Source organism: Thermobia domestica, chromosome 1 (genome assembly GCF_964235325.1).
Source record: "Thermobia domestica chromosome 1, izTheDome1.hap1.1, whole genome shotgun sequence".
Classification (NCBI taxonomy): Eukaryota; Metazoa; Arthropoda; class Insecta; order Zygentoma; family Lepismatidae; genus Thermobia; species Thermobia domestica.
In genome coordinates this window covers 12932373-12944686 of record NC_137454.1, presented here as the reverse complement: position 1 = coordinate 12944686, position 12314 = coordinate 12932373, and the positions used below count along the sequence as shown (strand labels likewise).

The 12314-nt window shown below is 36.7% G+C and overlaps 1 protein-coding gene across 6 annotated transcripts in view; it reads left to right on the top strand.

The window, feature by feature from the left end:
• The window catches only part of grh (grainy head), a 603835-nt gene that overhangs the window by 410386 nt on the left and 181135 nt on the right, over window positions 1–12314 (top strand). For all 6 annotated transcript variants that reach the window (XM_081754667.1, XM_081754669.1, XM_081754656.1 and 3 more), the window contains exon 4: window positions 12124–12281. In XM_081754667.1, coding sequence (XP_081610793.1) covers window positions 12124–12281 — 158 coding nt within the window. The remainder of the gene's footprint in view (window positions 1–12123; window positions 12282–12314) is intronic.

Here is a 12314-nt window from a genome sequence, read left to right as displayed (position 1 = left end):
TTTGTGTTGTTATTATTTTAAAACAGTGTATGAACGAAACCTACTATACATTTTAAAAGAAATGTTTAGAATGCAACGTAATATTACATGGCGTCTTCTTGTGAAGGAGTAATTTACTTAGCAATTATATTTCTCTTCTGTGTCTTCTTGTCTCTATTTATTTTCTAAAGATTTTTTTCTTGTGGCATTTTTTTTTTAAGTCTGTATATACGTATAATCAAGATCAGATCTGTGTGAGTCACGCTTCGGCCATTTTCCTGTCGAATGTTAAAATGGCTACCGTAGGCTTGGTAGACGTATATTGTTTTCATCTCGTAACAAAAAGATAACATTGCGCCGCGAAGTTTTCTTTTGAAGAAATAATTGAAATTAAAAAAAACGAAAGAAAAGTCTTGTGTGGAAGCAAATAAGTAACATTAAAATGGAGGGTTTTCATTTTCTGTTTGGGGGAGCTGGGCGAACGGAAGCTGCTGAAGAATGAATTGAGTGCACACGGAAAAATGACGAAAAGCCAGATAATATATAAGGGACACAGCTGGAAGCTTGCAGGAAGATTTTTGAGTCAGCCATTTTCTTTAGTTAAGACGTGACTTGTTCGCAATAACCTTTAATCGATGGTAGCTGGCATCAAGAAACACTATTATTATGGTTTTGGAAATAGATAGGTTTTCTTTCATGAATTGCGAAGATACATTTCTTCTCTTCTTATTAGGTCTGTTCAGTGCATTGGTATCAACAGAGGGGAAGGAACTGAAAATATGTCGCATGTGAGCGACCACGTAAAGTTTTGATGATACATAGATTCTTACATAAACATATAGTAAACTTCGAACTAACGTACCACATATATGTAGTGAGTGGCAAGAAAATTGTGATCATCTCCGTAGTAGCGAATTGTTGAGCACCGTTGGCACGTAGTTTCGCGGTATAATTCTTCAGGATTGGCTTCGATAACGTTTTCAAAAATAAAAACATATTTGAAAATGAAATGGTGCTTCGCGAAGATTAAAAAAAAGATATTTGTAAACTGAGAGCCCTTAGGGGATTTCATCAGTTTACAATGGTTGTTAGTTTCTTTTTTTGGGGGGGGGAGGTATTTCAAGAGAAAATAGTACTTGGGAGCAGCAATTTTGAACGTAGAGTTGAACTCTATATTTTAAGGAGTTAGGATTACTAGCCAAAGCTTCTTTATGTATTTACCATGTCTGGTCATGTGTCCCTCCATTGTGGACAACTACATGGTGGATGAACATCAATTTTGTTCAGAATGTACAGGTTCAAAAGTTAGGAATCATTTATTCAGTTGATCCAAAGATATGGACAATCAAAAATCTCAAGAACTCCTTGAAGGATCACGATCGATTTATGCTAGTATATAAAGGATCGAAAATAAGGAATCGAATACGTTGATGGATGTAATTCATGTAGTTGATTCGAAGATATCGCCTCTTCCTCATATATTATTTCCATATGAGGTTATTATAGCTGAATTAGTCCTTGGTAGTATGCAACTCAAATATACTTAAAATTCAGATTACTTGCATACCATTCAGTTACTTTCAATGTTTTAACGAAATTACTACATACACATGGTGTACAGGGAGAATCGAGAGCAGAAAACTTTTCGGAAATCGAGAGGAGGAAAATTTTCCGAGAATGCAAAGGAGAAAACTTTTCGAGAATCGAGAGGAGAAAATCTTTTCGGGAATCGAGAAAAGAAAAAAAAACTTTTTGAGAATTGAGAAGGGAAAATCTTTTCGAGAATCGAGAGGAGAAAATCTTTTCGGGAATCGAGAAAAGAAAAAAAAACTTTTTGAGAATTGAGAAGGGAAAATCTTTTCGAGAATCGAGAAGAGATCTTTTTTCGAGAATAGAGAGGAGAGAAACTTGTCTGAAATCGATAGAAGATAAACTTTTTTGGGATCGAGAGGAGGAAAACTTTCCGAGAATGCAAAGTAGAAAACTTTTCGAGAATCAAGAAGAGAAAATCTTTTCGGAATCGAGAAAAGAAAACTTTTTGAGAATTGACAAGGGAAATTCTTTTCGAGAATCGAAGGGAGATAAACTTTTCGAGAATAGAGAAGAGAAAATCTTTTCGAGAATCGAGGGGAAAATTGTTTTTTCGAGAATAGAGAGGAGATAAACTTGTCTGAAATCGAGAGAAGATAAGCTTCTCTGAAATCGAGAGGAGATAAACTTTTCTGGAATCGAGAGAAGAATTTTTTTTCTAAAATGATGACGAGATTTATGCATGATTAGGAGAGAGTAGCCTACCACTATGAAATTTACGAGACGAGAAAACATCATTTCTCGTCCCGTGGATAACATTAACATAATGAGATGGGATATATTGTTTAAAATGTGATTACGGAAAATTACTCGTGTTTGTATCCTCAGCAAGCTTGCTGCCAAAGAGAATCGAAGTGGGATCACGTGAATGAAAATAAACACTTATCCGCAAAGAGGCACAACATTTGTAAAGTAGTATGTAAATGATTTTCCTACTGTAACTGTACTAAACATTCAACTACTAGGAAACGTAATTTATGTAATTATGAAACTAAATCCTGTACATTTTAAAAGAAAGCATTTTGCTTTGCAGGATAAATTTTAGTACTTTCTCTTACTTACTTATCTGTTTATTTGGATATTTTTTCTCTGTATTTTTCGTTCTTTTTTTTTAAGATAACAAATAATTACCGAGCCAAGCAATTGTAGCATGTAAACTGCGACGTCGTCATGAAAACAAGGGAATAAGGGAAGGCATGGTAGTTGTACTTAGCAGGTAGGGCTGTGAGAAAATCCTCAAGTGATTTCCTACTCTGATACCATTGTGATTAGCTTCTATGAAGATGGGGCTGTTGAGGACAGCAGGTCGACGCACTTAATAGATTCGTCACACTTAATAATCCAGTAATGAGTAGTGTTGTGCATTGTTTTACTTTGTCTGCTGGATAAATTCTTTGTCTTCCACAGCCACAATTCGTCATTCTGTAATTGCTATTCCGAAATTTCTTTCTGATCTGTTAAGCACACGACTTTATTTCGTTCTCTTTCGGTTTTCGTCTTCACTGTACATATATATAAAAAAATATGAAAAGTGGAAATTAATCGTGCAGGGCCTAATTTGAAACTGAAACTGAAATGAAATCTTTCAGTTTAACGTCCCACAATTATGCCCTTTAAGCTAAAGGAGTCGATGATTATGGCAAGTGAATGATGATAGAAGAATTGGTGGAATGAGAATTTGGGAGGAAAGGGATTACCCCGAGAAAACCCATGGGCACTATGCTGTCCACCACACACTTATTTGGCCGGGTATCGAACCTGAGATCTCATGTACTAAAGGTAAGCACTCTACCGCTGAGTCACCGTGCCCTTCAGGCATAGGCGGAGCTAGGAATTGTCTGCTGGGGGGGGCAGTGGGGAGGGGCAGACCTTTTGGTCAGTATCGAAGGTCTTGGTAGGTGGACATCTTATAGGTGGTATTTTTGTTTTTTGTCAACAAGTTGGGGGTAAATGCTCCCCATAACTCCGCCCATACCCTCAGGTCCTAGTTTGAGACTAAGGGTACCTATTACCTCGGCATTCGTCGGGTATAACTAAGCAAAATCCTGAAGAAATCTGTGAAAATGGTCGTCATTCGGGATATCCGGATAACGAAGCAAGGCCTTTAATGAATAGTTCAGCGTTTCTTAAACAGTGGCGCGTGAGCCATAAGTGGTCTTCTAGGTCTGTCCTTATGGTCCTCCTCTTTGATTGAGTATTAATAAAGAAAAGTTCAAGTGAATTATATACGGCACAACGTATTTGAAAATCTCAAAGCAAGTATAAATTAGAGAATTAATTAAGATGAACATTATGCAAACTATAATAGCTTATGTAGATGTAACTATTATTATAATATATTGATGATAGATGCAATTATTTACATAAAATATCATCATCTATAACAGTGGTATTTTATTATAATGAAACCAATATAAAATTTACGGAATTTTAATTGATTCAATGTAATAACCATTTTACGAATGATCCAAAAATATGAGTAGCTATAAAGGTTAAATACAAATTTAAAGTATTCTCTGTCATACATAGTATCTATGTCTTTTCTAAATTATGTGAATAATTTTTGAAATTTTCAGTTTCACGCTAACACAAGCCACATATATCCTTTTCGTGGTTAATATTTCTAGTAACTCCTCTGTACTTCGTAGGTGTTAGTATGTCTCGTTAACAAGAAATATCACGCTGGCAGAGTCACGCATAGAACATAATTGGGCGAAATATGCATAGACTTTTCTTAAATATATGGAAGATCCATGGTCGAATTCTTTCAACAGTCGTGACATATGTTCAGTACTAAATTTGCCAAGGTTTAGTATAATTGTCATTAACGGTCTCTCTGTCATTATTTCAATTGTGACTTTACGACTAGTAATATATATAATTGTTACAAATATATTTTATGTTAGAAATATATCAAAAAAATGTATTTCTGTAAATGTGATTATTTTAGTTGAGGTGTCATGCCTTTTAAGGTACGTGTCAATATATATGTTTTTCCTGTTGTAAAACAAGGTTTTTGTCTATCTTTATGATGACATGGAACGCTTGGTAGTTTTGGATAATTAAAATGTTCATTATTATTTTGCATATTATGCATGCTGCAAATAGAATTTCTAAATTTATAACACGCTCTTCCTTTGTGTACATTTGCATTTGCAATCTGAAACCCTAGTTCTCTGTTCTAGGTGGTTACGATGTTAAATCACATGGAATGGCACCTGTAGATTATGCAATCTTTAATAAGGTCTTATCCACTCTCTGTACGAAACTTACACTTGAATAAAGTAATTAATAGGAATCATACGCGTTACTTTAATTATATAACTCATTTCTACAATTCATATCATGAACACTCATGCAAATGCATATTTAAATTAGTGATACCTGTCTTCAGCACTTCTACTAAGATAATCTAACAAATAGTGTCTAGTACAGGGTGACTCAAAATGATGTATCCGATTTCAATTGTTATTATTATTTTGCTTTTAATAACATGTATGTAAATAGAGACTACACACGCTGATTGAACAACTCAAAAAGTTTTTTCCCTAAGGTATTATAAATGTTCAATACAGCATCCACGAGTTACACGAGACACATCTAGTCTATAATCAAATTCCCGCCAAATTCTTCCTAGCATGGCAGCGACGATATCGGCCACAGTTGCAGCGATTTACTCATGCAATTCAACTACAGTTGTAGCAAGTGACGTCACAAATAGGCGATCTTTGATGAAACCTGAGAGAAAGAAATCGCATGGGGGTGAGGTCTGGGGATCTTGGTGGCCATTTCAAGCACACTGGCCTGTGGACGTCATATTGCTCACTTCGACTAAACTGCCTCCTGGTGGACGTGTAAGTAACTACGCTTTTGCAATAGAAAGACAAAAACTCTTTGAGATTGTATTCTAGAAAAAAATGTATTGGCAAGAAAAGCTCATTACTGTTCGAATAATAAATTAACGAAATCGGAAACATCATTTTGCGTCACCCGGTATATGACAACTAAATTTTATCTTCTTTCATTCAACTTATCCTTGACATATTTTCCCCCTTATATTGACATGAACCTAAAAACGTTTTCTACGTTTAGTTAAAGCCGAGACTAGGAATCTGGTTCTGTAGTGCAATTCTTTTGAAGGCGAAATAGTAGGGGTGGGGAATGGTCAAAATTTCAAGGTTTGATCTTGTATGATGATCTATACATTCGACATTAGCACTAAATTAATCCTGCCGATCGTCGATCGGCGCCAATGCAAACAGTAGGCCCCATCCTTCATAACCTTAGTCTTTCATAAAAATGCATGGCATAAAATCTTAAGACTCCTCTTTTAGTTAAATATTTGTGTTCGATTTATTATCATCATTCGGTTCTCATCGTCTCCTTTATCCTAAAGCCTACTTTTTCTAAACAACATTACCATAAGTCATAAAGTTTTAAAATACAATAGATTCCAACCTTCTGAGGGAATATCTGAAAGCAGCTGTTCACTAGACTTGGTACTGATTTTTTTTTTTAAATGAGGGAACTGTTACTTCCGTAACAATGTGAGGCAACAAACTGCTAGAGAAAATAGTGTGACGACAATTAAGATTCTGTAGTTTGTGAGTGTATCTTACATCCTCCGTACTCACCTGATCTCGCGCCTTCTGGTCGCAACGTCTTCGCTGCTCTAGAAGATGTGCTGAGTAGAATGAAATTCCAGAACATGGAATCTGGTCGACGGTGCATGAGTGGTTCGACACCACTTGAAACAAAATATTTTTTCCTTTGTACCTACGTGCTTATCTAGCAAAGGCGGTAAGTGCATTGAACTAGAAGGGAACTATGTTGGAACACTGATAAGATAATTATTTCATGTATTTTCAGTGTGTGTGCAAGAAATACTTACTAAACAAAATATTCCGGTTTTTCTATTGAACACGCCTTGTACTCGTGTAAGATAATTAAGTTCTATTTCTTAAGTACATGTATAAAGTTAAAAGACTATAGGTCTATACCTTGTAGAAGCAACTTCCTAAAGCTGTCTAAGTCATTTATAATTTCTTGGCCAAGGTTTTACATTTATCAAGATAGGACTAGTTAAGTAAGACCACATTTTATCAACAAACTACTCACTTTATGTATCCAGGGCCGGATTTAGCATTTTGGCGCCCCTAGGCCCAATAATTTTTTCCGCCCCCTAGTCTGGTTAAAGTTAATTTCCTAAAAACCTTTATTAAAAAATTATATCAGGCCTATATGTTAATTGCTTAAACACTACTCCACGATGCAATTTTATCATTGCAAGTTTTTTTGAGAAATTTACTTGGTTCTGGGCTTAACAAAATACCGTTAATGTATTAACAAAAGATTGGTGAACTTTACCAACAATTATTTGTTCCAATGAACTTCAAAATCAGAATGCTTTATTAGCCTGATTTTTTTAAAAAGTCAATTCAAAAAATGTGTTAAGTTATGGCTATTTATTTTTATTCCTAGATATTTTTTAATTTTTTTTTTCTCTCGGCCGTGCGCCCCCTGGGAGCTTGCGCCCATAGGCCCGGGCCTATTGGGAAATCCGGCCCTGTATGTATCGCGATAGTGCTAATGTACTTCGTACAGTGTAAGTTACTTACGAAAACAAATACGAGACAAGAATAAAGCTGTGTGAGAGTTTTTCTTCATCGATCGATCGTTCTTAAGTTGACTTGATTTTGAGTTTAACGTCCCGTTCAGCAGCGAGGCTATATGAGACGTGGACCTACTGATTAACGTGGAATCCGAACCACATGAGCTCCCGCCGGGAATCGAACCCGGGTCTCCCACGCCAAAGGCGCGTACGCTAACCGCTTAGCCACGGAGGTGCTCCAATCGATCGTTCTGTTTCCAAGAATTGCATACAGTACTTACTTCAATATAGTTATGATAAAAGTAAACCACTTGGCCCTTTTTGTGGGCTGGAATAGCTCCAACGCCATCTATTAGTGATCAGCTGAACTACGTCGAGCGCGCTGTATACTCTGTTCCTAATAGCAATATCAGGAGCTTTGTAGATATAGTAGTCGTCACGTCTTTTATTCACGTGGCTCTCCAATTTGCCTCATAACGCTGGATGGATGCCAAAACTTGGGAACCACCGGCCAAGAATCGAAACCCGGAACCACGTGGACGTGAGCCGAACGCTCTAACGACTAGACTACAAGGCCCCCCACTTGGCAAACACAGTAAACCTTTAAATATTTTATTTTTAAGGTGAATACAACGTTTATTCATCTTGTTGGAGGGAATTGTTATAGTATTACCAAACGAGACTCGAGCATCGTTCGTTTCCATTAGTACGTTACCCCGAGTCACTGAAAGTGTTAAGTTCTAAATTAGAACTTCGATAATAAATGTCTAAATCTGAAGAGAGAAAGATTAATAATAATAATAATAATAATAATAATAATAATAATAATAATAATAATAATAATAATAATAATAATAATAATAATAATAATAATAATAATAAACGTCGAAAACCCATTCGGGACAAGGTTCAAGTAGAGGCAGAGGTCCACAATCCCACGGCTTTGCAATTTTAGGTAGTGGTTCCCAACCTTTTTCCACTGACGGCACACTGCTGAATGCCCACTACATCGCCACACATTTGTTCGATTTGTTATTATTATTATTATTATTATTATTATTATTATTATTATTATTATTATTATTATTATTATTATTATTATTATTATTATTATTATTATTATTTAGTACAATCATAACAATTTAGGAGTGCAAGTTTCTTTGTAGTACGGACCATTGTTGCTTGTACCGGAGGCACTGACTGGTACAATTTGTCTCAGTTCTAATTTCGCAACACATCCTATGGGACTCCGCAATATACCGGTTGGGAACTATCGTCTTCAGAAAGTGATGTAGTTAGCACCTCACTGTGTGAATACCTTTATTCCCTTCTCCAGCTACCCATCTTAAAGTAGAAATGGCCTTTTTAGAAAAATCTGTTTTCCGATTTTCGGAAAATTCGTTTTTCGTTTTTCGAAAAAAAAAATTCGCTTTTCGTTTTCAAAAAATTATTTTTCGATAGAGTATTTTAGAGAGTCTGGATGGACCTTAGAACCGCTTGAAGCAAGGGTAGGACGAGAGAAAAAAAATCTCCCATCGAGGATCGAACAAGTGCCGCCTAGGTGATAGTTTCCTTACTGACATCGCTACTTACAGATCTACATTATTATTATTATTATTATTATTATTATTATTATTATTATTATTATTATTATTATTATTATTATTATTATTATTATTATTAAATCTGAATTAAAACCGCGTGAAAACGGAGATTTATGATGTATAATTATATGTATTTTATTTAATGCACGGTTGACTCTCCAAAAAACTAGCTCTTTGATTCAATTTTTGTTATTAGTTTTAAAAGCAGCGTAAAAGCAATTGAGATGAAAACATTGGATTGTAGTACCTCATGCTCACCTTGACTTTGCGTGAATATATATATATGTGTGTGTTAAATATTCAGAATTTATTACTTTTTTTCCCGTCTCTGGTCAGCTGATTTTCCGCAAGAAGTCACATTGTATTTTGGCTTCTGTTTTGCGCCAGCGAAGCGTTAAATCTTGGGGAAAATGTGGCCTCTTTTATGGCCTTAAATGTGGTGTGATTAAAGTGAATTGTCGACGGAAACGCTGTGCCATTAATCCCAAGGACAAAAGGCCGTGGTTTGGATAGAATCTTCTCTTGATGACAACGTTATTTTTAACTCGATGTTGGTTCAGTATTCTTTAAGAAATTGCTACCATTTTTTTTCTGTAGTGTATATTGTATGAAGCTTGTTAAAAGTATTCAGAAAATGGTAATTGATTTATAGACTTGATTATAGATACATGGAAATATATCAGAAAAACTTCCACATATACCAGTACAGAAAGAAAGACCAGATACAGCGATTTGATAGAATTGACTCACAGATGGCAGTAGCTTGATAGGAAAGCAAGCATAATCACTTCTGCAGTACAGGGATGTTGAAATTCAGAAGTCCGGATCAATCGTGCGTCGGGTCAATAATTTTAGCACGAAAACTTTGAGCGACAGACCTATAAGTTGATTCCGAGATAGATTCCGGGTCTGAGTTACCTCAAGCCTAGTGTTCTGCACGAGATGAGAAGTACTTTTTTTTGTCAATTCGAGACGAGACGAGACATGACAGAGACAATACAAGAAACTTCACGAATCTCCTACACTTCCGTTCAATTTAATGTCCCATGATTGTGCTCTTTAGGCTAAAGGAGACGATAATTAAAGCGATTGAATGATGGTGGAAAAGTTGATGGAATGAGAAAGTGGGAGGAAACTGGAGTATCCCGAAAAAACCCACGTGCACGATGTTGTCCACCACTAACTTACTTGGTTGGGGATCGAAAATAAAATGAAATCTTTGAGTTTTACGTCCCATGGTTATGCCGGTGTGGCTAAAGGAGACGTTGAAGATGAGAAATGAATGAAATTGTGGAATGAAGAAAGTGGGAGGAAACGGGAAAATCCCGAGAAAACCCACGAGCACGGTGTTTGTCCACCACAAAATCCACACGACGCGAGCTGGGATCGAACCAGGGACCCCAAGCACCGGAGGTGAACGCTCTACCACTGAGCCACACTGATGCCCATTAATTTAAACAATGTTTTAACATTACACGACTCATATTATTAAAATTATAAAAGGATAAGGTGATTTTACAAACACAATGAAGAATATTTATCGTCAACGTTTAAAGATAAACAAGCCATTAAGGCATTTACAATAAGAAACTCAAATACGGTTTAAGTATTGTTATATCACACCTTTCGGGACCTCTCGCGACGTGGAAGAATTCTGGTATCTTCCAGATGAATTTCTTTTTAAATTCGGGGCACAAATGTTGTACATAAATGTACAAAATGAAACGAGAAACTACCGAGATAAAAATAAAATGGCATCTCTAGAAAACTTAAAAGATGAGACGAGGAAAATATTTTTTTTCTCGTCTCATAGAAACACTTCTCGAGCTCCAATATAATTTATGAGCGCAAACACGAACGAGTATACCCCCCCCCTCCTCCGAGTCAGTGAACATATCTGCTTCAGTTACAAGCATCAACAATGATGATTGCTGTTTGCAGAATTTGATATTAAAGTTATACAGTGCGTTCAGTCAGTTCCGGGACTTACCTCGAAATCAAATACTTAACGATGCCATGTATTACCACTCTAATTTTCTATATACCGTCCTTCCTGCGCCACATACTCGAGGCATTCTGGAACGCTGTAGAAAAGTCATCCACCGTAAGTTACTGTTCAGCACTGCTGTCACATTCGATTGAAACGACACAGCATTCTCAAAACGCTCCCTTTTGAGAAAAGGTTTCAGCGCAGTAAAGAGCATGAAATCCGCTGGGGCCAAGGCAGACAAATACGTGGGGTTGTACAAAGATTCTGGTCCTTCTTTTAGCCAAAAACTGATGCACAAGAAAACTAGTGAGGGCCGGTAAACTTTGCTTTCGGGTGAGACTGTCATGTCTATACGCGTTCTGCATCATTCTGGTCATTTTAGTGGCGGTTGTTACTGAATAAGACACAGTTTGATTACAGAACGTTGCTTCATTCTCTCAACACTGACAACGAATAAACAAACATGAATATAATGGGGACGCTTTCCAGTGAACGACTTTCGTAAAGCGTTCCGGAACCTCTACGACTGTTCCCACGAGTGTGTGGCCCAGGCGGATGCAGGTAGAAAAATAACGTTGTACTAATTGTCTCTGACATTGTTACGTATTTTATTTCGAGGTAGACCCGGAACTTATTGGACGCACTGTGTAAAATAGTATTACAAGCCATTACATCGTCGGATACAAAGTACTGTATATTAAAAGAAAGTAAACAACTAGTGCAATAGCCGTAGGGGTGCAGAGTCTATCAGCCGGTTATTGACACTTATGCCTTTGAGATAATATGTAGTCAACAAATCAGCTCCACTCACCACCACTGCTGGCTTTCTGGACCAGAATTTGCTACTTCTTTGTTTCTAGTAGCTCCTCAATTGTCCTCATGACGCTGTGTGCACGTCGGAAGGCTAACACCATATGATGAGTTCGAACAGTCAGCCAGCTTTCGTCTGACCAGGCCGGACAGTTCTTGATTTCACTGTTCTCAGTGCGACTAGTCGTTGGTTTACAAAATATACTGACTAGATTATGCATTCTACAATAAATAGCTATGAAGAAAATGGATACTAATTCAGTGTTGTTTTAGCTCAGATATTTACCATTTGTTAGTTACACTTATTTTAGTATCGTAGAGATAAAGTGGTCGTAGCCATGTTTTTAGAATACAAGGCGTCCCTTTCTCATTTGAAATTCTCCTTCACTGCTTCCCACTCCCAATTGGCCTCTGTTTTTTTATTGATATTTATGATTAAATTGAATTTAGTTGTTACCAAATTAAATGAGAAAATGTTTATGTGTATTTCCTAGCTTTTCGTTCTATAAATTAATGGTTTTGTTTTTTCTCTCTTTCAGTCTTTCGACTACACGGAGCTGTGCCAAGTGCCCATAAACACTGACCCTGCTTTGGCAGCGCAAAGGTCAGGGGCCAACTCGACGACCACCGGGAGGTCAAGGCCGTGGCACGACTTCGGACGTCAAAACGACGCGGACAAAGTGCAAATACCGAAGGTGTAAGTATCTCCTGTGATTATTAATTATTTTCA